Below are 26,570 nucleotides of genomic sequence, written 5' to 3'. Positions count from 1 at the left end.
TGTGAGCTTCTGTGTCGTTTCCCCCTGTCCCCTTGCTCGTTTTCTTCCTCTAACATCGATGCCCGTCGGAGCCGAGAGCTCTTCGCCGCCGGCCATGTCGCCGCCGTGGCCACCGTCACCTATAGCCGCAACTGAGCGTGTCACCGTGCTCAGCACGCCGTCAGGAGTCCCTAGCACTCACCCACTGCTCCTGCCGTGCTTCGCCACACCGAAACCGCCGAGACCCGAACTCCGGCCGCCGCAAACCTCGTCGCCGGCGCTGCTCCCGGCCACCCCAGCGCCCGCAACCGCCACCGTTGGATGCGCAACTCCGCCCTCATCCCGTAGCTGTGCTCCGCGCGCCAAACGGCGCCCCGTAGGGCAAACCCGCGGCTCGCCGCCGCGTCTGGCCTCGCCGGCGGCTAAACGCCGGTGAGTTGACCTCGTTTGACCAGGCTGACCCCCTCCCCTGAGTCAATGACAAGTGGGGCCGCCTGATAATTAACCTGGGTTTACCTTTAATTAACTCTAAATTGGTTAGTTAATTAACAGTGACACTGACGTGTGGACCCCACCGTCCAGGTTTGACCTGGACCGCCCAGTTGACCTGCTGACATCGCTATGACGTAATGCTGACGCTATAAATCATTTTCTGGATTTATTCTTATACAGAAAATTCCAGAAAATCCTATAAACTTCTAAAAATCATAGAAAATCAACCGTAACTCCAAATGAAATAATTTATATATGAAAAATTATCAGAAAAATGCAATCTATCCATCTGTATCATTTTCATGCATGTCAAACTAAGTTATACCTTCTGTATAGGTGAAAACATGATAATGCACTATTTGAATTCATAGTTTGAATTTGAATTTGAATCTTTGGTTCAAATCAACTCAAACCATTCTGTTCTAGCTGGCATTAGCCCAAAACACATTCATATTGCCATGTCATAGCATGCATCATATTGTGCATTGCATTGATTGTGTTCTTCCTTGTTGCCGGTATTTGTCCCCTCTCGGTAGACGATGTTCCGGCGTTGTGATCGTTGACACTAATGAAGACTCAATGCTATCTTCAGAAGTGCCAGGCAAGCAAAACCCCCTTGTTCATTCCGATACAATCCCACTCTCTCGCTCCTGCTCTCTTTTACTGCATTAGGACAACAACGATTCATCTGTTACTTGCTGCGGTAGTTGAACCCCTTATCCTCTGCATGACCTGTCATTACCACAGTAAATAGATGAAACCCACTAGCATGAGTAGGAGTTGTTTGAGCCCTGATGTGCCTACTCATTCATGCTTGTTTGTCATGCCTGCTATTGCTTAGAGTTGTGTCAGGTCTGATTCATCGGGAATGAATTGGAAAGTTGTGAACATGTCCTACTGTGTGAGAGCTAAGTGTGTGAACACGATTTGGTAAAGGTAGCGGTGAGAGGCCATGTAGGAGTACATGGTGGGTTGTCTCATTGAAACCGTCCTCAGGAACTGAGTTCTGTGTTTGTGATCCATGAACAGTTACTACCACACATTGGGTTCCGGTAACTCGACCCCTCTCGACTTATTAATCAACTTGATCTCTGTCCAGGAGTTGCAACTAGTTTCTGGTGTTTGTAGGTTGTGTTAGTAGTCTACCAAGTGGTACCCGGTACAGGTGGGCTTGGGACAGACTAGGCACCGTGGCACGGTGTACCAAGCGTAGATCCATCCGTCGAGGTGGGCTTGGGAACCCTGTTCACATCGTTTGGGGCCGTGAGCGACACCCCGGCCGGATCTCCTTGCGGATGGAACCCGAATAGGCGATAAACCTGGACGAGAGACTTGTGTGGTTAGTCAGGTCGTGGCCGACTCCCTCGCCAGGCTTCCGCTTGAAGGTTGCCGAGGTACACGAGGTGTACATGGTGGTAAGTGGCGAGAGCGTGTGTGACGAAGTACACCCCTGCAGGGTTAATATGATCTATTCGAATAGCCGTGTCCGCGGTAAAGGACTTCTGGGTTGCCTATAACAGTTCATAGACAAGTGAAAGTGGATACTCTAAAATGCGCAAGATAAGCGTGAGTGCTATGGATGGTGTTCTCGTAGGGAGACGGGAGCAGATCCATAGTGGTGTATTGATATGGTGAATATGTGGACTCGTGTGCGCCACCTCAAAAGAGTTACTTGCAGTCATAGTTTAGGATAGCCACCGAGTCAAAGCTGGCTTGCTGCAGTTAAACTCCACCACCCCCCTTTGTTGATACCGATGCATATGTAGATAGTTCTGATGTAAGTCTTGCTGGGTACATTTGTACTCACGTTTGCCTATTTTATGTTTTGCAGAGAGACGTCAGTCTCTCTAGTAGTTCCGTGTGGACTTCGACGTTTAGCTTGATACCTCAGCTACGATCTTGTGCCCTCGGCAGGATCTAGTAAATAGTCAGGCTTCTCAGCCTTTTCCATTTGTAGATGTCTGTACTCAGACATGTTAAGCTTCCGCATGTGCTTTGACTTGTATGCTCTGAATGTTGGGTCATGAGACCCATGTTTGTAATATCTGGCTCTTCGGAGCCTAATGAATAAATACTCTGAGTCGTAGAGTCTTGTTGTGATGCCATGTTGTATTTGCACATATCGAGCATATTGTGTGTATGATTGAAATGCTTGGTATGTGTGGGATCCGACAACCTAGTTGTTTATCCTTGGTAGCCTCTCTTATGGGGAAATGTAGTTTTGTGCTTCCATGAGCCATAGTAGTCCGCTACAGCCCGGTTCACCGGAGTCCTGCTAGCCCAGCACTACTGCTCTGGACACTTGACTGGCCGGCATGTGTTTCATATCGTTCCTGTGTCTGTCCCTTCGGGGAAATGTCACGCGGTCACATCCGGAGTCCTGCCTAGCCTGCTACAGCCCGGGTTCCCGGAGTCCTGTTAGCCCAGTGCTACAGCCCGGATTCGCACGCTGCTGACCGACACGTTCGATGTTGATTCATGTATGCCTGTCCCCATACGTTAGTGCCGCTTTGGGTTCACGACTAGCCATGTCGGCCCGGGTCCTCTGTCATATGGATGCTAGCGACACTATCATATACGTGAGCCAAAAGGCGCAAACGGTCCCGGGCCATGGTAAGGCGACACCCGTGGGAATACCGTGCGTGAGGCCGCAAAGTGATATGAGGTGTTACCGGCTAGATCGATGTGATTTGGAATCGGGGTCCCGACAGCTTTGGAATCGGGGTCCCGACATCTCTGTCGTGTGCCATCAACAGAGCAGATTGGTTTCTGTGGAAGCTCCCTTCTTTCAGTTTCGTTTTCTGTTATTGTGGAGAGCCTGATGCATGGATGGGGTTCGTGATGGGCTGATCCATTGTCAGCCAAGGATGCCAAGGATGTGCAGAATGTCTCGCAAAAAAAAGGATGTGCAGAATGAACTAGCAGGAGAATGCACCTGCTGCCTTTGTTGCTGTTCATCATTGGGTGGCAACAGTGTCGGAAAACAACTCATATGCGTGTCCAAAAGGATGAGCTTGTGTACATTCTGGTGTGTACTGAAAATGTCTCCTGAATTCAAACAAGAAAACTTTTGTGCCTGGGCTTGAGGGAACTGATGAGGATTTATGTGATCTTGTTCATGCTTTACTAAGCCCGGTATCAATGGGAAATGGTAATGTACAGTTCTTTTTGTAAATTTGGTCCCTCCACTATTGATTAAGCTTTGTTTTAGTCCCCAGTTTATGAAACAAATAAGTTTGAACCATAACTTGTGATAGCAGATTTACTCCAAAACTTACAAAGAGTGGTATGGCTGATGATGTGGTAGTGGTTCTGCACTCGTGAACGCATGACACGTTAATCATTTAAAAATGAACAAATATTTGGGAACGGAGGAAGTATGTCTCATTAAGATGGAATATTGTTTTAGCGGGAGTCGATGTTCCCATCAACAACAAGACGCATGTGGTGACTTTTCGTCAATGAAGCTCCATGATTCTGGTCTTCAGTAGGCGCTGCATGAGTGTGTGCTCCGTGTGTATGCGTTATGTTGTACTTTGTGTTTCTAAAAAAAATGCTCCCACTCATTTTCTATAATGTTTTTTAGAAATCACCTTACACCATATGATCGAACTCCTAACATAGTTAACTCCCTAAACCTGACTTTCTAAGACAATACAACACTAATTTACCAAAAAAGGGTTTCCCCCCGCTTTGTATTCCAAAGCAACCAACGCCGATACAGGATCGCTGGGGTGAACAACACAACAAGCCCAAAAGAAAAAGAAGAAGAAGCAAATGCCAACAACGGCAGCTCGATAGAGCGCGGATGACCCGCCACCGCTACGCCCACCAGACACAAACCACTACAACCCGAGGCTCCGGACCACCGCGTACAAAACAGCACCTCCAAGAAGGAAAGCGACGCCGACGACGCTGCTGCCTGGACATGTCCTAGGGTTTCTCTGGCACGCGGAGGGAGGTGGGGGATGGATATCACCGACACCCTCCAGGAAGGAATGGTGGCACCCGCAAGTGTCACCGCATCGGGGTCGAAGACCGGCAAGGATTTCTCCCGTACTCCAATCCCCACCGCCCCACGGACCAGAGCCAACCAGCCAGACCGCCGCCCACCACCATGCGCCATCGCGGTTGCGCCGTCACCCACGCCGCCTCACTGCGAACACCAACACGAGGCCAAGAGGACCGGGGAGAAGCGCCCCGCGGAGGGAGAAGCAGCACCGAAGCCGAACGGGAGGGAACCACCTCCACCGCCGTCGTGCGGGAGGCCAGGACCTCCGGCACCGTCGCGGTAGCCGTCCGGACGCGGCAGCAGGGCATGCCAGGCCACCCCTGGCCCGGCCAGGCCCGAAACGGGCCCGCTAAGCCCCGCCGCCACACTGCAGCAAGCCGGCGATGGCGCCGCCAGCACCCTGCCGCTCATCGTTTCTCCCCCGCCTCCCGGAAGCCACGAAGCAGACCCGCCCCGCCGCCGGCCCGCCCAGGCCCAGATGGGGCCCGAAGGGCCCAGATCTGGGCCGAGCGGGCGCCGCCAGGCCGCGCCGCCGCGTCACCCCGCCGCCAACAGCGACGCCGCCGTCCAGAAGTCCGCCCCCGCTCGCGCCGAGAGCCCCCGCCGCCGCCGCCTAGAAGCACCGCCCGGGGTCGCCCCGTCCCGCGCCGGCGGACACCCGAGAGGGGAAAAGCCAGGGGGCCGCCGCCACTAGCGTCGCCCGGGCCAGGCCCGCAGCGGGCGCCGGCGACGGCGGCAGACAGGAAGGGGGAGGGAGAGGCGCGCGGGGGAGAGGGCTGGGTGCGGCCGGCCGCCCGCGGGGGCGGTGTGGTCGCGGGAGAGGATAGGAGGGGAGGGCTTTTTTGTGCTCCCTGAGTTTCTCTTTGACAAGGCCCACAGCACTAATTTCATTCGTACGTAAACCTGCTGACCTTGACCTGCCTGCCGGCCGGCCGCGACTGCATTTCCGTTGCCTTGGTACAATGTGCTGGCGTCTACAAGACTTCAGAAACTAACAGGAAAATTACTATATGCTCTATTAGAGCGATTCTCTGTTTTAAAGCGTTGCGCCCGTTCAATCATTGCAGGCGGTGGCTTCTGCTTTGGCTGCATCAACTCGTGAGTTTTCAGGAGGAGCACCTCATCTTGTCCAAGAACTATTGTACATGAAATCAACAAAGCAAGTAAACATGTCTTATTATTTGCCTTTCTGAAGGCTGCTTTTTGTAGTGTCTCCATGTCTTGGTATTTCAATCCGATATTATAAGTGCTCTTTCACATGTTTTGGTCAGGTGGCGTCGGAATTTACAAGCCGCAGGTTTGGGCCGAGCATAGCTGCTGTTTGTTTCACTCCATGTTTGCGATGGCTGATGATACCAAGTTCCTCCTTTTGGCTTTACTCTTGAGCTGCTCATCGTTGTGTTTTGGTTCTGAAGCTGATATCCAGTGCCTGAAATCTGTACAACAATCGGTGATTGATCCCAACGGCGTACTCAAATCCTTGTGGTACTTTGAAAATCCCTATCCCAATAATGCTTACATATGCCGCTTTACTGGTGTGGAATTTTGGTACCCTGACGAGAACAGGGTTCTCAGTTTACGTCTTGGCAACCTAGGACTTGAAGGCCCATTTCCTCAAGGTCTAGAGAATTGTTCAAGCGTGACCGGCCTGGATCTGTCAAACAACAATTTTTCAGGACCAATCCCTTAGGACATTTCACGGCAGGTGCCGTACCTGACATCTCTGGACCTTTCATACAATAGTTTTACGGGTTCAATCCCACAGAATATCTCAAATATGACATATCTGAATATCCTCAACCTTCAGCATAACCAACTCAGCGGTCAAATTCCACCGCAATTCAATTTTCTTACTCGGTTAACCGCATTCAAAGTTGCGGAGAACTTGTTATCAGGGCCTATTCCTTCTTTGCTACAGAACTTCTCGGCTTCAAACTTTGCTGGTAACCAAGGGCTTTGTGGTGCACCATTGGATGATTGTCCCCCCTCGAAGAGGAGATGGAGACCGGTACGAATCAGGCTGCCCAGGCTCAACGACCAGTCGAGCATCGGAGCAGCCGTCGGATTTGTCGTGGGGTTCGTGGTGGCCTTCTACTTCCCGCACTGCTTCGTCTGCTCCGAGAGGCTCCGAGCCTACGTCGTCCGCATATGATTCACTTGTTATTCTGAAACTTTTGTCTGGCATAGCTTCCGGAGGCCAAATGAGCACTTCAGACAGTAGTCTTTCTTAGCTTGTTCCCTGCAGTAACGATTATCTTAATTCACATGATATGTATGCCTGGCAACTAGCAACTGCCGGTGCTTGTTAGTGCATATTTCAACTCTTCTAGAGAGAGGCGAGGCATCAACTGACCATGCTTATTTGTACCCTGTCCACATTTCTAAAGGAACAAAAACAAGGCAGCTCCGGCTAGCCTATGAAACTCTACACTTCTGCAGTGTTTTTCTCCCCATTTCCAGTTCCTCCTGAAAGGCTTTGCTCATGAAGAGGACACCTTCGCATGTTCCGGTGAAATTTCTAGGGAGACCCGAGGCTGTGTGCCATCAACAGAGCAGAATGGTTTCTGTGGAAGCTCCCTTCTTTCAGTTTCGTTTTCTGTTATTGTGGAGAGCCTGATGCATGGATGGGGTTCGTGATGGGCTGATGGCCATGATCCATGCATCTACTCCCTCCGTCCGGAAAAGCTTGTCCCATGCTTGTTCTTCAAATGGATGTTTCTAGCACTAACTTGGTGTTAGATACATTCATTTGAGGGACAAGCTTTTTCGGACAGAGGTCGACGGCTTGTCACCCAGGGATGCCAAGGGTGTGCAGAATGTCTCGCAAAAAAAACAGGATGTGCAGAATGAACTAGCAGGAGAATGCACCTGCTGCGTGCTGCTTGTGTTGGTCTGTTCATCATTGGGTGGTAACACTGCCGGAAAACAACTCATATGCGTGTCCAAAAGGATGAGCTTGTGTACATTCTGGTGTGTATTGAAAATGTCTCCTTGATTCAAACAAAACTTTTGTGCCTGGCCGCCTGGGCTTGAGGGAACTGATGAGGATTTATGTGATCTTGTTCATGCTTTACTAAGCCCGGTATCAATGGGAAATGGTAATGTACAATTTTTTTGGGTCAATTTGGTCCCTCCACTATTGATTAAGCTTTGTAAATTTGGTCTCCAGTTTTCAAAACAAATAAATTTGAACCATAACTTGTGATAGCAGATTTACTCCCAAACTTACAAAGAGTGGTATGGCTAATCATGTGGCAGTGGTTACACACTCGTGACACTTTAATCAATTTAAATGAACAAATAATGGAATTAAAAACAGTTATAGAAAAGTTAGGGTGGAGTAAGAGAAAACATATGAAGAAAACCTCAGAAATGTTCTAGAAAAGTTACAATAACATCTCAGAATTTGAAATAGGAACGAATAAATTAGGAAGTCTACTAGAACTTACAAAATTCAGAAGCATTCTCATAAAAGGATAATAAAAAAACTCATAAAAAATCATGATCATTCACGCAAGTCACCATATTCTTGAATTTCCATGTTTGTTCCTCAATATTTCATGAGTTGTCTCAAATTTCATGTCTTCCTCCAAAATATATCTATATTATCATTTTCTTTATCTTGTAATAAATTCCTTCCGTAGGAATTCCAATTATTTTCTATGTTCTTATAGCATATCTCTGCTTTCGAGAATCAACATATTGGATGATTAAGAGGCTACCTCCAGTCCACCAGGAATAAAATCTCACATTTGAAACACATGTATGTCCCATTAAGGCCCTGATTGGATTGTCATGTTGCCTTTGAATACATCTGTAAAAAATACAGGTCTCGGCTCATCGTCTGGTTTCCAGCGGAAAATTGCTGAGCGGCCGGTAAGATACAAGTGTAAAATAAACACCCCCGTAATTAATTAGTTACAGCGAATCCAAATGCAGCCTAAGACGGAATATTATTTCAGCAGGAGTCGACGTTTTCCGTCGACAACAGGACACATCTGCTGACTTTTCATCAATCTTGAAGCTCCGTCATTCTGGTCTTGAGTAGGCGCTCCATGAGTGTCCTCCATGTTTCTAAAATGCAGTCCCCCCATTTTTTAGAATGTTTTCTGGACATCACCTTACACCATATGATTGAACTCCTAACATAGTTAACTCCCTAAACCTAAACTTTCTCTAAGCCAACACAGCACTAATTTCCTTGTTACGTTACCTGCCGGCCGGCCGGCCGGCCGACTGAATTCTGTTGCCTTGGTGCAATGTGCTAGCGTCAACAAGACTTTAGAATTTAACAGGAAAAATATTATGTCCTCTAATGGAGGGATTCTCCGTTTTAAAAGCATTGCTCCCGTTCAATCTTTGCAGGCGGTGGTCTCTGCTTTGGCTGCATCAACTGGTGAGTTTTCCGAAATACATCATCTTGTCCAAGAACTATTTGTACATGAAATCAACAAAGCAAGTAAACATGTATTTTTATTTGCCTTTCTGAAGGCTGCTTTGTAGTGTCTCCATGTCTTGGTCTGGTTTATTTGAATCCGAGTTTATAAGTGTTCTTACACATGTTTTGGTCAGGTGGCGCTGGCGTTGGAATTGAGAAGTTGCGAGTTTTGGCCGGGCAGAGTGATGGCCGAGGATACCAAGTTCCTCCTTTTGTTTCTCCTCTTGAGCAGCTCATCGTTATGTTTTGGTTCTGAACAAGATATCCAGTGCATGAGGTCTGTGCAACAATCAGTGATTGATCCCTTGGGCGTACTCAAATCCTCTTGGAACTTCGGATATGCCACCGACGGTTACATATGCTATTTTGCTGGTGTGGAATGCTAGAACGGCGGCGAGAACAGGGTTCTCTCTCTGCGACTCAGCAACCTAGGACTTGAAGGCCCATTTCCTCAGGGTCTTCAAAATTGCACAAGCTTGAACATCTTGGACCTGTCGTATAACAACTTTTCAGGACCCATTCCCTCCGGTATTGCACATCAGATATCGTATGTGACATCTCTGAATCTCTCATACAATAACTTTTCAGGTGAAATCCCAGAGAGTATCGCAAATTTGGCATACCTAAATGTATTGAAACTTCAACATAACGAACTCAGCGGTCAAATTCCAGAGTGGTTCAGCATGCTCAATCGGTTAACCACGTTCATTGTTGCAGATAACTTCTTGTCGGGGCCTATTCCTACTTTTGCACATTACTTCTCGCCTTTATACTTTGCTGGTAACCGGGAACTTTGTGGTGCACCATTGGACGAGTGCCCCCGGAGTCGAAGATGGAGGCTGATACCAATCAGGCTGCACAAAATCAACGAAGAGTCCAGTATCGGAGTGGCTGTCGGGTTTGTCCTAGGGTTCGTGGTGGCCTTCTACTTCCACTTGTTATGCTGTGAGAGGCTCCTTCCTTGTGTCTTCCGCACATGATCCACTTGTTCTGAAACTTTTGTCTGTCATGAACTACCAGGGGCCAAATGAGCACTTTGAACCACAAGTTTAGGTTGGTTTCTGTTTCTGCATGAACAACTTACTAGTAGCTTTGTCACCTCATGATATGTAACTTAGCAAGTGTGTGTGCATTGCTTGTAATGCGCATTTCAACTCTTCTAAAATGATTATTTCAACCTTCAGCTTAACCAACTTATAGAACGATTTACTAGCCGTTTCTACGATTCGATAAGCTAGATCGGTTAACTACATTCAATGTTAACTGGGGGCAACTTGTTATCGGGGGCTATTCCTGTTTTGCCACAGGAAGTTTGGCCTATGAACTTTGTTGGTAACTGGGGGCTTTGTTGCGGTACACCATTGCATAAATGCCACACGATTAACGATCATTACAGTATTGGATCCTGCATTCCTTCGTCTGCTCCAAGAGGCTCCGTGCCTTTGTTGTTGCATACGATTCACTTGTGTGTTTTTTTCTTTCGAAAAGATGATTCACTTGTTCTGAACAGTAACCTCAGTTTATTTCAATTCTGGAACATATTGAAGTGCCAGCGCTTTGGTTTGCCTGTAGTGCATATTTCAATTCTGAAAAGATGCATAACGATCATCATCTTTCTACTGAGAACCTTGCATATGCATGAGAAATCTGGACCATGGGTATTCTTGTTGGTATACAGCTACTGGTCTAGCAAGTACTAGCAGGCAACAGTTTATGTTTTAGTAACTGTAGACTTCCTCCTCTACCAAACTCTGAAGGTTTTTGCCACTTAGTTCAGTCCAATTATGCTTCAATTCTGAGTAGCAACTAAAAATGCTCAATCTCTTGACATTCCTTCCAGAGATATACTGTCCGGTTTGGCATGGCTTTTGTTCAATGCACCTACAGGTTATGTATGCAAGGTCACATTCAATATTTTTTTAGCAATCCCAATTTCCATCAGTGTACAACCCTGAATTTTGCATTCAGTCAAACTATTCACTCAACTCCACTCTCAAATCACATTACAATCTGAAACTCAAATTCAGTCACACCATTCACTGTATTTTACTCTTGATTCACATCAATTACATCTCAAGATGGCATTTTCCTTCTTTTCTGCCGTCGTTTCTCTCCAGGTTCCAATTGAAACATCCAGTGAGACAAGTAGTGCAAGGCAAGACAAGTAGTCGGGAAAATCCAGTGACAGTACCGAGCAATGCAAGTCAATCAACTGAGCAGACGACGGCGTTGGCTTCGTGGCGTCGACACCTCGGCGGCGTCGTTAACGCTTGCTCTGGGCCGTCGCGGGGCAGCGGCCGGCTCCGTTGACTCCACGGCTAGGCGCGTCGCGCCCCGACGGAGACAGCCGCGTGGGCTTCATGGCCTCGATAGCTCAGCCACATCGACGAATCTCTCTCCTCGGATTCAGGGCGCGGCTAGGCGTATCACGCCCTGACGGCGGAGCAGCGACTGCTCTTCCCCGGCGGCGGAGTGAGCCCTACAGCGAAGCGAGAGCGAGCGACCGAATAGTTTTTTTTCTCTGAGGGGAAGCGGCCGAATAGCTTCTCTTTTTTTTTGAGAATTTGCGGCCGACATTGGGCCGCATGGGTTGGCTTGTTTTCGTGTCCACGCGAGAGAGAAAGATGGCGCTGGTTTCCGTTCGCGGCGCGCGTCGTTAGTACCATACTGGAAGTTTAATTGAAGCGTGACCGGTTTATTAAACGGACTTTGCCTACTGCATTGCCAACACGGGGATCATGCACGGTTGTCAGCTGCGAAAGATGCCAAAGAGCACAAATAAAAGAGGTCACTGAGCCCAACCCGTGACCCAGCACCAACAAGTGCACACGGACGAAAAGAAGGCCTCCGAGCCCATCCGTGACCCAGCACCAATAAGTGCGCACGGACCAAAATAATGCAGCAAAAAGATCCCCTATGAGGGCACAACCGTAAAAGAAATAGCGCAATTGCATCCCCTGGGTTGGCACGTGCTATACATTAGCACTGGGCTTTTTTGTTCAAAATCTGTTTTTTTATATACTAATCCATTCGCTGGTTTATTTTCGAGTCATTAGTGAAAAAGTCAGCTAAAAGTAAGCTTACAGTATGAATCAGGAAATGAAACATCAAAATCTAAAGAAAGAAAGTTGCAGCAACTGTGTCCATGTGACACCACCACAATCTCTTGGACCTTATTTTATGATTATGTACAAATTGGTGCTATATCATTCACACATGTTATTTCCCTTTTTGTTTGACCTGTACCAAGTGTGACTCCGAACAATAGAAGACGCATTCCCAAATCATTGGAATTTATGAATCATAAATTCTAGTGATTCTGAAACTTTGGTTGCTTGCTGCTGAAAGGTAAGCTTACCTTGTGAATTAGGAAATGAAACATCAGAATCTAAACAAAGAAAGTTGCAGCAACTCTGTCCATGTGGCACCACTACAATCTGTTGGACCATATTTTTGGATTTTGTACAAATTGGTGCTCTATCATTCACACATGTTATTTTCCTTTCTGTTTGACATGTACCAAGTGTGACTCTGAACAATAGAAGAAGCCCTCCCAAATCACTGGAATTTAAGATCCTATACACATTGCTGGATTCTATAAGACCCCTAAGCACAAAGGAGATTAAAAAAGACCAAGTGTACCCCTGATATTGCAAGTACATTGTTTACTATCGGTGTGACGCACACCTCTCTTTGTCAGAGCCTTGTATACAGATTTATCTGTCATATCATATCTGTAGTGATCATTCATGAATCTGCAGCTTTGGTCCTATCAACAGATAGAGGCAAAGCCAAATGTCTTACTGGTCCCAATTCTAATTTACGGCCAAATTAAACATGTCTGCAAGTAATGTTACCTCCTTCTTGTTCAAGATCTACTGTATGTACTGTGTTGGATTTAATAGATAGTACTAGTTACTGGTGTGGTATGAGCTTCACTTAGGCTAGAAGATGTTCCTTTGTAACAACGCAAGTTGCAACAACTGTCTATATGTGTGCCTTAGCGAGATGTCATAAGTTCTTTATGATTCTATACAAACTGATCTCATCCTTAACACATTGTTCTTATCTCTCAGTTTGACTTAAGAAAAAACCGAATATATCCCCAATTTTCCCTGTTGTAATTGTAGCATGACCTAGATCCTCAATGGAATCACAAATCATTGGCTAATTTACCCTCAATGGAATCACATATTACTGGCTAATTTCACCATTCGTGGCCTTCATCACGACAAGCAGCAGGACGGGGAGGGTTCATTGATTGATAATTACCGGTGTAGAAGACCTATTTGACGTGGCGCCCGGTTGGCATGTCCTCGTATTAGGTGACGAAGTTGGCCTTGCTCTAGATGTGGCAGCCGAACCTGCCGGTGGGGGCGTGGCCGTGATAGGCGGCGCTAGGGGCGAGCCAGTCAGGCCTCAGGATGCCGACGCTGACCTTGATGGAGCATCTTGTGAAGACGTGAATTAACATGTATCTAGATAACAACTAACATAAGAAACATGAAGTGCGCAATAGACTAAACTTCTTGGAAGCAGATACAAAAGAAAGTCTCTTGCTGTTGTTCTTGCACTATGTTGGGCTGTTTGGTTGGTGCCCTGAGCACCGTGCCTGTGAAAATTTATCAGTGATACATTTATGGATAAATGTGGTGAACTGGTGACTGATACATAAACTGATATTTGTGAGTAGTGTAACCTGCTCGTGGCTGTAGAGTGTTGTGCGACACTCTGAAACTCTGAAGGTTTGGACCTAGTTAAAATGCACCACATGCATCTATCTATCTATCTATCTATCTATCAATCTATCTATCTATTATATTATTAAAACGATAGAAAATGAACTGTAAAGATTTAATACTCGAGAGTTATAATATTTGAATGGTAGAGATTCACCGCTATATTTGTTTTCTGTCAATGTGCTAGATTCAATTCGATATTGTAAAGCAAGCAATTAGGTTTCATGTGTTGTAGGGAAACCGCTTCTGCTTTGGATCGATCAACTGGTGAGTTTTTTGAGTAAATTATTTCTTCTTTTTTCAAGTAGAGTGATCAAGTATTCTTACGCAAGTTTTGATCACGTGACGCTGGAAGTTATAAGTTGCATGATTTGGCTGACAAGTTGTTTGTGTCACTCCATGTTTGACATGGCTGATGGTGCCAAGTTCCTCCTATTGTTTCTCCTCCTGAACATCTCAACATTGTGTTTTTGTACTGAACAAGATATCCAGTGCCTGAAGACTGTGCAACAGTCGGTGATTGATCCCAACAGTGTACTCAAATCCTCTTGGAACTTTGAAAATGAAACCGACGGTTTCATATGCTGCTTTACTGCTGTGGAATGCTGGTTCGCCGATGAGAACATGGTTCTCTCTCTGCGTCTCGGCAACCTCGGACTTCAAGGTGCATTTCCTCAAGGTCTTCAAGATTGTGCAAGCATGACCGGCATGGGCCTGTCGAATAACAGCTTTTCAGGACCAAACCCACCCGACTTCTCACGGCAGGTGCCGTATCTGACATCTTTGGATCTTTCATACAATAGCTTTTCGCGATCAATCCCACAGAATATCTCAAATATGACATATCTGAATCTCCTCAACCTCCAACATAACCAACTCAACGGTCAAATTCCACCGCAATTCGATTTGCTTACTCGGTTATCGATGTTCAATGTTGCAGAGAACTGTTTATCCGGGCCTATTCCTCCTTCGCTCCTATTCCTCCTTCGCTACTAATTTTTCCAGCTTCGAACTTTGATGGTAACCAAGGGCTTTGCGGTGCACCATTGTCCCCGCTCCAGGAGGAGATGGAGACCGGTACGAATCAAGCTGCATAGGCTCAACGACGAGTCGAGCATGGGAGCGGCCATCGGATTCGTTGTGGGGTTTGTGGTGGCCTTCTACTTCCCGCACTGCTTTGTCTGCTCCGAGAGGCTCCGTGCCTATGTCGTCCGCATATGATTCGCTTGTTCTGAAACTTTGTTTAGCATAGCTTCCGGAGGCCAAATGAGCACTTCCGACAGTATAATCTTAGTGTTGTTGGGTTGTATATGTGTGAGTAAGTCTGGCCCACTTGGCCCATGTAAACTAGTATATGTATTGTACAGACTAGAGAGGAATAGAGTTATCCAGAAATTTCCCAAATCCACCACACTTCATGGTATCAGAGCATAGGCGGGTGGCGATGCTGGGTTCTGTAGGTCGCCGGCGGTGAATCGGCAGCGTGGGGTCGAACTTCGGGCACCCAGGGTGTCAGTGCAGCAGATCTCTCTGAGTATTGTCTTATTCCAAGTGGATCTCTCTGAGTACGCAGCCGATTGGATCGCCGGGAAGGAAGCTCTGGGATCCGCTGGCCGGTACTTGCTTGGCTGTTCCTTGGTCATCGCTCCCTGCCAACGGATTCCATACATATTGCTAACCTTCCTCCTTCAGCGGCGGCATATTTCCACGTGCGGTGCGCTTGGCATCGGCCTACCGAAATGAAATCCAGGCGGTTTTTATCCTGGATTTACTCTGAATCTCAAGATGTCGGGTCAGTTTGTTCGTTGAATGGCCAGTCAGAGAACGTTCCCAGAAAAATACTAGTACAACGAAAGTGCCCTTCTCAACTCGAGCTCATATGAGCTCGAGTGAACAGTAAAATCAGAAAACAAATTCAAAAAATTCTGATTTTTTTTTGCGGCAACATTTGAACATTTGACAAATGTTTTCAATGTTGGCAAGTTTTCATCACGAAATAACATCCGTGGAGGTTGTGGCAAAAATAAAACAAAACCAACATTCTACAATAGCTTTTTTGGAGCATCACATTTTTTGCCACGATTTACATGAATGTCATTTTACGATGAAATTTTGCAAGCATTTAAAACATTTGTCAAATGTTGCCACAAAAAAACCCATAATTTTTTGATTTTTCTTCTTCTGATTTTACTGTTCACCCAGGCTCATATGGGCTCGAGCTCAGTTTATCCACTTCCTTTCTAATAAGTCTCTTTATTATATATATTTTTACAGACTGATAAATTTGAGTGGCCGGTTAAGGTCTCTACATTTCTTGCACGCACTATTGACGGGGAAACATCCGATGATACCATGTCACAAAATTCAAATTTACGTGCTACAGAAAATTCTGAAAGAATTCTCAATGTTGACAAGACAGATGTATACTGTGTGAGGGGCTACTAGATAGTGTACTGAGGGAGAAGGAAAGGTCTTGCCTGCCGTGATTTGAGGCAAGACATGGGCGAAAATCAGGGACTCGAGAAGGCAATTGAAAATTGGCTGAGCTCCTCACAGCCAAGGTAGGAGCTGCAACGCCTCCAAATAATGCAATTGTTCCTCACATTGAGCCAATTCAGAAAATTGACTTGATGCCAAATGAAATTAAGCTGGAAGGTGTCAAGAATTATTTGAGCTGGTCAAGAAGGGCACTACTCATCTTTAGGACTAAAGGGTTTGAGGGCTTTGTCAATGGTGAGGCAGAGGAGCCAGGAGACAAGAAAACTGAAATAATGGAGGACATGGAGCAGTACAAACTCTGTGATAATGGCATGGTTGTTGAACTCCTTGTCTCCAAACATTGTTGCAACTGTTGAGACTATCTCAACTGCTACTGAGGTATGGAAAACTATCTCAAAACTGTACTCAGGCGAAGGGAATGTGATGTTAATAGCTGAAACAGAGGAGAGAGTTGGTGAACTCAGACAAGGAGAAAATTCTGTGATGGAGTATGTTGCTGAACTGCAACGTTTGTGGGCTGATTTAGATCACTATGATCCCCTGGATTTGCCACATGCAGATTGCATAGCAGCTGCTAGAAAATGGACTGAACGGAGGCGACTGATGCAGTTTCTCAAAGGCTTGAGCTCTGCATTTGAGGCGAGATGTGCTACTTTGTTTCATCAACCTACTCTTCCTACCTTAGAGGATGCCATAGTAGCAATGGCATAGGAGGATGTCCGATTAAAGTTGATGAAGAACAATACAATGACTCCATCTCATCCAGCCTTCATAGCAACTGACTATAAGAGCAGAGAGTGCTTCAATTGCAGAGAGAAGGGCCATTTGATTCGTTCTTGCACGGCTCCACGTAGGGACATGCCTGGAAGGGGGAGAGGATATAACCGAGGTGGATTAAGGGGAGGCCGAGGCCGGGGATACTCTGGTGGTCAAAGGGCAAATGTGGCTGTCCCAGAAGAAGGATCCTCACGCGCACCCCAATAAGAATCAAAGAAAAGAACTGAAAGCACGGGTGATAAGGGTCATGAGGATTATAGTTACGGCAACTTTGCTCACTTTGCATATACAGATGAAGGTAATTGTGCTCATGCATCTATTCTCTCACAAAGATCACATACTGATTGGATATTAGATTCAGGGGCATCAAAGCATGTTGCCGGCACATCAATGGAATTTGAGTCATATATTCCATATCCATCCACACATAAGGAGACTATACAAACTGCTGATGGCACCTCACAGCCAATTAAAGGCATTGGCACAATACAATGCACACCATTTATTAAACTTTCATCTGTTTTTGCATGTTCCTGCCTTTCCAGTCAATCTTCTGTCAATTAGTGCTTTGGTTGACGATTTGGATTGTCGAGTAATAGTTGACCACTATTTATGTCTAATTCAGGAGAGGCAAACGGGGAAGAGGCTTGGGACTGGAACCAGGCGTAATGGGCTATGGTACATGGATCAAGAGGTGCCAAACAGTACGGTGTCTGTGATGTTAGCAATAATGATGGGAGAAAAGGAAACAAGGGCAATGCTTCATCACTGTAGAATGGGACATATGTCTTTTGAGAAGATGAGTAAAGACTTTCCCAATGTAATGTGTGGTGTGGATAAGAACAAGCTTGTGTGTGATGCATGTGAGTTTGCTAAACACACAAAGACATCTTATGTGAGTAAGGGTCTTAGGAGTATTTCCCCTTTTATGCTCATTCATTCAAATGTGTGGACATGTCTTGTTATCTCTCTGAGTGGAATGAAGTACTTTGTTACATTCATTGATTGCTATACTCGTATGACATGGGTGTATCTTATGAAGCATAAGGATGAGGTTTTCAAATGCTTTGAGTACTTCTATGCTTATGTGAAAAATCAGTTCAATACACGGATACAGATGATCAAGACAGATAATGGGATCGAGTGTGTGAATAAGGAGTTTGGCACATTCCTATCAAGTCAAGGTATATTGCACCAAACATCTTGTCCGGGTACACCACCTCAAAATGGAGTAGCTGACAGCAGATACCGTTTGTGACATCTCTGGATCTTTCATACAATAACTTTTCAGGTGAAATCCCAGAGAGTATGGCAAATTTGGCATACCTAAACACGTTCAACCTTCAGCATAACCAACTCAGAGGTCAAATTCCAGAGCGTTTCAGTGTGCTTGGTCAGTTAACCTCGTTCAATGTTGCAGACAATTTGCTCTTAGGGCCTATCCCCACTTTTGCGCAGGACTTCTCGCCTTTATACTTTGCCGGGAACCGGGACCTTTGCGGCGCACCATTAGACGAGTGCCCCAGGAGTCGAAGATGGAGGCTGAAACCAATCAGGCTGCGCAGGATCAATGACCAGTCCAGTATCGGAGCGGCTGTCGGGTTCGTCCTAGGGCTCGTGGTGGCCTTCTACTTCCATTTGTTCCGTTCTGAGAGGCTCCTTCCATGTGTCTTCCGCATATGATCCATTTATTCTGAAACTTTTGTCTGTCACCAACTACCAGTGGCCAAATGAGCACTTTGAACTACCCCCTCTGTAAAAGAAACATAAGAGTGTTTAGATTACTATAAAGTACTCCCTCCGTTCGAGAATAGTTGTCCCCATGGATTTTTTGCAGTTTAGTCCTTAGCGTTTCGCCGACCAAACCCGAGGTCCACCTTCTTCCTCGCTCTCTTCCTCGTTCTCTCCCGACCGAACGCCGCCCCATGCCGCTCCTCTCCACCACCACCCCTCCCATCCCCCGCCGCCTGCTCCCCCTCCCGCCGCACGCCACCTCCTCTTCGCCCCTCCCGCCCCACGCCGCCGCCGCCTTGCTTCCCCCATGCCGGGCTGCCGCCTCCTCGTTCCCCACCATGAAGCTTGGATTTTTTTAGTCGATCTGCTGTCCGACGGCGCGGCGGCCAACTAGGCGTTTATCCCCGAGGGCGGCGAGCCGGAGCTGGTATGCAGGCGCAATGGATGCCGCCTCCAGGGTGGAGGAGCCATGGATGCTCAAGGTATCCTGGGTGCCGCCTCCAGGGTGGAGGAGCTCACTAAGGAGTTCGCAGGAGAAAAGGTCTCCTTTTTCCCCCTTCTCCTCCCTTCGTTCTCTTGGAATTTCTTCTTCATCTTCTTGATAGTGCAGTGCAATGCTGATGCGCTCTGAATTTTATCAAATTTGTGTATGTGTGGACTAGTCTTATTCTGTGGCTTGAGGAATAAAACAAGGAAGATTGACAATCTTCAATCTAACACAACATATTTCTGTACTGAACCGACGTTGGAGCAGCAGCACAAGTTCGATTTGCAATGCACTACTCCAAATCCTGGTCAAGTAGTTGCTGTTGATGTAGTCTGAATTTAGAGTGGAATCCTGCAGTTGATGTAGTCCAGTATGTCAGATTTGATTTAGTCTGAATTTAGAGCTGCGTGTAGTGCCAAACTGGATGATGTAGTGCTCTGAATTTAGAGGTTTATGTAGTGCCAAACTGGATGTAGTGCCAAATTTTGCAGTATGTAGACTATTTTGAAATTCAGAGATAATGAAAAGATCAAGCTGAGATTAATACCAGATCAAACTGAATAGTGGAGTACTGCTCACTGAAAACAGTGGAGTATTCACTCAAATTTTTGTATCTCAGTTTAAGTTACTGAATTTGCAAGCACTGTTCAGAGTAGATTTTTGGTTGAATTACAGTGCTTTCAATCAATTTGCAACATTTGTCACTGTCAGATCATCACAAGCTAGAATTCCATCAAAGTGAGTAATACTTTCACTATCCTAATAATTTATAAATGCAGAGAAGATGCTCATTTTTTTGTAACCTGTAGATGCCATGCTCAATTTTTTGGTAAAGCTAGAATTCCCTATATTTTGTGTTGCTATTGGAGACTGGAGCAGCATTTTTCAAATGGATGCTTCTTTCCAAATTTGAAATGATTCTGGATGCATCAACCTCCCCAAGTCACAGTCTGCAACAAGTTTACAAATTATCTTCAGCAATTATCTAGGTTCATCAGCACTTGAAAGAGCAGTCACAGTAAATTCAGAGTTTGGGGCACTAGCAAATTAACTGAACCCTGAAACCTGAAATTTACTGAAACCTGAAATTTTAACTGAATTTTACCTTCTTCTTCTTCCTGAGGAACACGAGCTATGGGCTCTGGCGGCAGCACAAGGAGCAGGACCTCGTCGGCGTGCTTCTTGCTGCGCGCCCAGTCCTCGGCGCCGGGGGCGAGGGGCGGGGCGGGGTCGGGCTCCTCGATGCCGCAGGCGGCGCTGGCGCTGGACGTGACACTGTTCCCCCCGCTCGCTGGCGTAGCCGCTGCTACTGAGGCTGGGCGGACCGGCGTCGCCGTAGCCGTCCTCCTCCTCGAGCCCCTGGAACTCCTCCCTCCTCCGGGACGCGGCCGTGCTGCTCCCGCCTCTGGACGCGGCCGTCACTTACCCCTCGTCCTCGTCCTCCGCGGCGATCTCGTGTCCGGCGGCGGCGAACTCCGCGGGCAGGTAAGCGGCACGGAGGGAGAGCGCGGCCAGGGCCTCGCTGGCGGGGGCCGGATCGGGGGCCAGGGCCTCGCTCCAGTTCTTCCCGATGAACACGGAGCAGCAGGAGCTTGAGCAGCCTCCGGTGTGGCCGGCGCAGGTTGGCCGTCGTCGAGCTCTGGGCCCGACGGCTGGTGCCGGCGGTGGCTGGGGCGACCACGGTGCGGGCGGGTGACGGAGGAAGGAGGAAGAAGCAGTGGGGGCTGATTAGTACTCCCTCCGTTCTGATTTAGTTTTAGTTCAAATTTGAACTAAAACCACGACGAGTAAATCGGAACGGAGGGAGTAACAGTTTAAAAGGTGGAAGGGTTTTTTTTCGCAAAATTACAAATGAACTAAGGTGTGGCCGTCCGTTTGGGTCGGCTAGACGGACACGGATGCCCGCTTCCGCATTTGGGTCGGCGCGTGTGCCCAACGCTAGCCTGAACCCATTTTGACGACGCAAAAAAAAAAGAATGCATGCATATTAAAAAAAGGAAACATAATTAATTAAACATTAAAGCCGGCCACGAAGGCCGGCGAGAGTCAACGCGTCCACATTTGCATTTAAAGAAAACAACCTAAATTACGAGGCGGCGCGCTGCCCTAGGCGGCGTCGTCGTCGTCCTCGGGGTCCGTGAGGTCGATGAGCGTCGGCGCCGCCCCGGCCCAGGCGAACGCCGTGTTCCAGAGCGCCGTCATGTCGGGCTGTGCCGGCGCAGGCAGTGCCGGGGCGGGGGGTGGGGGGGGGGGGGTGCGGCCGCCTGTGCAGCCACGGCCTGGCGCGCCTCCTCCTCGGCCTCGCGTTGCTCCTCCTCAAGGTCACGCTGCGACGACGCTCCTCTGCCAGCCGGCGCTGGCGCCACATCTCGAGGTACGCCTGCTCCTGCGCCGGCGTCGCCCCCATCCAAACCGGTGGAGCGGACACCCACTTGCGTACCACTCCCGTCCAGGAGAAGCGCGCGATGGGCTCGGGCTTCGGCTCCGGCTTGATGGGGGACGGCTGGGCCACCGGCTGAAGGAAATATGCCCTAGAGGCAATAAAACAAAGTATTATTTATTTCCTTGTATCATGATAAATGTTTATTATTCATGCTAGAATTGTATTAACCGGAAACATAATACATGTGTGAATATATAGACAAACAGAGTGTCACTAGTATGCCTCTACTTGACTAGGTCGTTAATCAAAGATGGTTATGTTTCCTAGTCATAGACATAAGTTGTCATTTGATTAACGAGATCACCTCATTAGGAGAATGACGTGATTGACTTGACCCATTCCGTTAGCTTAGCACTCGATCGTTTAGTATGTTGCTATTGCTTTCTTCATGACTTATACATGTTCCTATGACTATGAGATTATGCAACTCCCGTTTACCGGAGGAACACTTTGTGTGCTACCAAACGTCACAACGTAAATGGGTGATTATAAAGGTGCTCTACAGGTGTCTCCAAAGGTACTTGTTGGATTGGCGTATTTCGAGATTAGGATTTGTCACTCCAATTGTCGGAGAGGTATCTCTGGGCCCACTCGGTAATGCACATCACTATAAGCCTTGCAAGCATTGTGACTAATGAGTTAGTTGCGGGATGATGTGTTACGGAACGAGTAAAGAGACTTGCCGGTAACGAGATTGAACTAGGTATCGAGATACCGACGATTAAATCTCGGGCAAGTAACATACCGGTGACAAAGGGAACAACGTATGTTGTTATGCGGTCTGACCGAAAAGATCTTAGTAGAATATGTGGGAGCCAATATGGGCATCCAGGTCCCGCTATTGGTTATTGACCGGAGACGTGTCTCGGTCATGTCTACATAGGTCTCGAACCCGTAGGGTCCGCACGCTTAACGTTACGATGATAGTTTTATTGAGTTTTGATGTACCGAAGGAGTTCGGAGTCCCAGATGAGATCGGGGATATGACGAGGAGTCTCGAAATGGTCGAGACGTAAAAATCGATATATTGGACGACTATATTCAGACTTCGGAAAGGTTCCGAGTGATTCGGGTATTTTTCGGAGTACCGGAGAGTTACGGGAATTCGTATTGGGCCTTAATGGGCCATACGGGAAAGGAGAGAAAGGCCTCAAAAGGTGGCCGCACCCCTCCCCATGGTCTGGTCCGAATTGGACTAGGGAAGGGGGGCGCACCCTTCTTTCTCCTTCCCCCTTCCCTTCTCCTACTCCCACAAGGAAACGAGGAGTCCTACTCCCGGTGGGAGTAGGACTCCCCCCTATGGCGCGCCTCTCCCCTTGGCCGGCTGCCTCCCCCTTGCTCCTTTATATACGGGGGCAGGGGGGCACCCCAGAGACAACAAATTGATCCTTGAGATCTCTTAGCCGTGTGCGGTGCCCCCCTCCACCATATTACACCTCGAGAATACCGTTGCGGAGCTTAGGCGAAGCCCTGCGTCGGTGGAACATCATCATCGTCACCACGCCGTCGTGCTGACGAAACTCTCCCTCAACACTCGGCTGGATCGGAGTTCGAGGGACGTCATCGAGCTGAACGTGTGTAGAACTCGGAGGTGCCGTACGTTCGGTACTTGATCGGTCGGATCGTGAAGACGTACGACTACATCAACCGCGTTGTGATAACGCTTCCGCTGTCGGTCTACAAGGGTACGTGGACAACACTCTCCCCTCTCGTTGCTATGCATCACCATGATCTTGCGTGTGCGTAGGAATTTTTTTGAAATTACTACGTTCCCCAACACCGGCGGCACCACGCTGTCGCCCGCCGCGGAGAGGGCAAGGGCCTCTGCCATTGCCGCCTTGTACCGAGCCTCCTCTTCCGCCTCCGCCGCCTCCGCTCGTCCTCCTCGCTCTCCCGTAGACGGCCGCAAGGGCCGCCTGGTAGGCGTCCTCCGCCGCCTGGTCCTCCTCGCGGACGACGAGCGCCGGTGGCGGCGACCTCCGGTCGACCTCGCGCACGCCCCGTCGCCTCGCCTCCTCGTGCTCGAAGGGGAACCACCTCGCCCAGTTGGGCGAGTCCGTTGCGTAGGCCTGGTCGCGGCGCTGCTCCGGCGTCAGCAGCGCCGCCGGCGCCGCACCTCCTCCGCGTGAGCACGAGCCGTCCGCGGCACCGCCGGCACTGGGATCCTATCTGGATCCAGATGCCAGTCGTGCGGCAGCGTCACGTCGGGATACGGCAGAGGCTGGCGGTGCTGCCAGTGCCACTCCGCCTGGTGCACTGGCATGTTCACGCGCTGCCTCTGCTGGCGAGGCACCGGCGCCAGCGGAGGTGGGAGGAACTCTGAGGGAAAAGGGGTGGCGGGGGACTTGCCCTTGGCCTTGCTGCCGCTGGCGCCGGAGAAGAGGCCCATCTCGCTGTGGTTGTGGTGGCTAGGGTGTGCCGGCGACGAGGGAGCAAAGGATGGTAGATGTGGACGGCGAGTTTGGATGAGGACGGCCCCGCCGCACGGTCGGCTTAAAAAAGGACGAGCGCCGTCGCTGACACGTGGGCCTGTCGTCATAAATTAAGCTGACCGCGTGGGCAACGGGTAATTGGACGGCCGCCATGTGGGGACGCGGCGGATAGCGAGAAGGCGCGCGAAGCGTACATTCGGCATCCGCGCCGCATTTGGGGCGCAAATTTGGGCCGCAAATGCGTCGGCGCGGACGCGACGCGGATGTGATTTGGGTTTGGGTCGGCGCGTTGGGCCGCCCCTTTTGTCCGCGCCGAACCAAACGGACGTAGCCGGACGAAATGGGTCGGCCCTTTGGAGTTGCTCTAAATGTTCTTATATTTTTCCACAGAGGGAGTACAAGTTTAGGTTACCTTCTGTTTCTGCATGAACAACTTGCTAGCTTTTTCACCAGATATGTAACTTAGCAAGTGTGAGTGCTTTGCTTGTAATGCGTACTAGCTGTTTATGCAATTCGATAAGCTATATCGATTAATTACATGGTATTGAAGAGAATTGAAGGTGGTTTTGCTTTCATTTTATCTCTCCTTGCTTGCCACGTCGGTAGCATACGCACCGGATATTGGAGGTCGCAGGTTGATTCTCTTGGCGAAGACGAGCATGTCACCACTAGCGTGCTCCATGACCAGGCTCGGCTAGCCGCTCAACTTCGACGAGCTGCGAACCATGACGCGGGACAGGGACGGCACCGCTGACATTTTCAAGCGCCTTACACCAGGGACACATGTCGTCGGTATATCCATTACTGACCATGCATCAGCGCCGGCAATAAGCAGCCTGCCGGCCTAGCGTCACCCTGTCGTTCGCAGCGGTCCTCTGCTTCAGCCGCCTCGACCCCGCGGGGCTGCTTGCCGCGTCCGTGCGCGCTGCAGCTCGTCCGGCCGCGTCGGCTGCACGCCAGCCTCTTCGCCGTCCGCGGTAGTACTGTGTCCGCCACGGAGGCCACCGGCCGGAATTCGTGCTCTTCGCTGCCAGAGACTGGAACCGTGCTTCTCCCGGACTGGTAGGTGCTCGTACTGCACTGCCCCGGGCCCCCGGGATGCCACAGAAAACACCGAGGGAAGTCGTCGGTGCGCGCGGGGAAGCTGCCGGCGTTTGGGCACCGTGCGTACTCCTGCAGGCAGGCAGTGGTGGGTCCGCGCTCTGCGGCTCGATCGTGATCTCCTTCCCGACCTCGTCGTCGAAGCCTCGAAGGTTAGTACTGCCTGCCACCATGGCGGCCGGTCATCGAAGATTCTGAGGTGGAGTGGAGGGCAGACAAGAAGCGTCACGGGACGAGGAAAAGATGGCTCCTCCTTCCTCCCCTTCCCCCTCTCTCCCCTCTCCTCCCCGCCCCTTGCTTCCCTCCCGCCCAGATCTCGCCTCCGTTCATGGCCCCTCCCCGCAGCGCGCGCCCTCCCCCTCTCTCCCGTCAACCCCCTCGCCGCATGGAGCTCGGGGTGGCTCCCCTTGCTCTGCGGGCGCGGCGGTCCGTTCGGTGGTCTCGCTTGGTTCGCCGGCCTTGCCTGGGCGGAGGCACGTTATGGACACCGGTGTCACTGGCACCGGGTAAAATACGTGTTTATCTTATACATAGTCAAGATTTTTGGGCTGGACACCGGTAACTTTTGGACCTGGACACCGGCCAGCCCAGCGATAGACAAATACAAGCGAGGCAGTGCAGCCCATCTACGTAATGCCCACTCTTGAAACGATCAATTAATCGTTCCTTCGGTTGGAGACCATCAGTACGTTGTCCCAGAGGACGCTACAGAGACCAGCAGTTCGGGCTGCTGTGCAACAACGTACGAAATGGATTCCACCGCCAAATGGATTCATGAAAATCAATGTTGATGCAGCACTGTCTGACACGGGTCTAGGAGCGGCAGCAGCAGTTTGCCGAGACAGCACAGGCTTGTATTTGGGCTCGTCGGCTCTAGTGATTCAAGGAGCTACTGATCCAGCAGTAGTAGAAGCTATAGCTTGCCGTGAAGCACTCTCGCTTGCACAGGACCTTTCACTTCAGAATTTCGTTGTGGCATGCGATTGCAAAACAGTAGTTGATGACATTCAGAAAGGAAAGGGAGGAACGTATATGTCAGTCATCAAGGAAATATTCATCCGTAGTTCTCTTTTTAATAGCTGTAATTTTATTTTTGAAGGGAGAGCATCGAACTTAGATGCACATAAACTTGCAACAGATTCATTAGCACTTGATCGGGGTCGCCACCTGTGGCTGATTCACCCCCATGACCCCTTATGTATCCCTCTTAATGTCCAACTAGATGAATAAAGCTTGGGCATTTTTCTCAAAAAAAAAAAAAAAATCGTCCCTTCATCCCTGTACGTGCGCGTGTTGAAAAAAAGCTATCGATCTGATTAATCAGACCCCTCTAATACGGCTGTACCTTATTGCGCCTGTTCGGTTGCTGTCCGCTTGGCTTCTGCGCCTCAACCCTCACAGCGTCGCCCGTCCTCGGCCCTCCGTCGCGCGGCTAGC

The 26,570-nt window shown here is 48.9% G+C and overlaps 1 protein-coding gene, 1 long non-coding RNA gene and 3 pseudogenes across 2 annotated transcripts; 4 read left to right on the top strand and 1 right to left on the bottom strand.

The window, feature by feature from the left end:
• The window catches only part of LOC109760255 (uncharacterized acetyltransferase At3g50280-like), a 210,825-nt pseudogene that overhangs the window by 5,189 nt on the left and 179,066 nt on the right, over positions 1-26,570 (bottom strand).
• LOC109760251 (probably inactive leucine-rich repeat receptor-like protein kinase At5g48380) lies at positions 5,826-7,971 on the top strand (annotated as a pseudogene).
• LOC109760258 (probably inactive leucine-rich repeat receptor-like protein kinase At5g48380) lies at positions 9,000-9,968 on the top strand (annotated as a pseudogene).
• Positions 13,934-18,697, top strand: LOC109760259 (probably inactive leucine-rich repeat receptor-like protein kinase At5g48380). The gene is made up of 2 exons (XM_073510957.1): positions 13,934-14,577; positions 18,322-18,697. The coding sequence occupies exons 1-2, from the start codon at positions 14,027-14,029 to the stop codon at positions 18,617-18,619; spliced, it is 849 nt and encodes a 282-aa protein (XP_073367058.1). The 5' UTR covers positions 13,934-14,026; the 3' UTR covers positions 18,620-18,697.
• On the top strand, positions 18,753-21,070 carry LOC141042486 (uncharacterized). Its single transcript, XR_012205506.1, has 2 exons — positions 18,753-20,888; positions 20,961-21,070. It is a non-coding gene; the product is annotated as an uncharacterized lncRNA (long non-coding RNA).

Source organism: Aegilops tauschii, chromosome 3 (genome assembly GCF_002575655.3).
Source record: "Aegilops tauschii subsp. strangulata cultivar AL8/78 chromosome 3, Aet v6.0, whole genome shotgun sequence".
In the NCBI taxonomy this organism is placed as follows: Eukaryota; Viridiplantae; Streptophyta; class Magnoliopsida; order Poales; family Poaceae; genus Aegilops; species Aegilops tauschii.
Note: the sequence above shows the minus strand (reverse complement) of the source record. Positions and strands in the feature narration are given on the sequence as shown.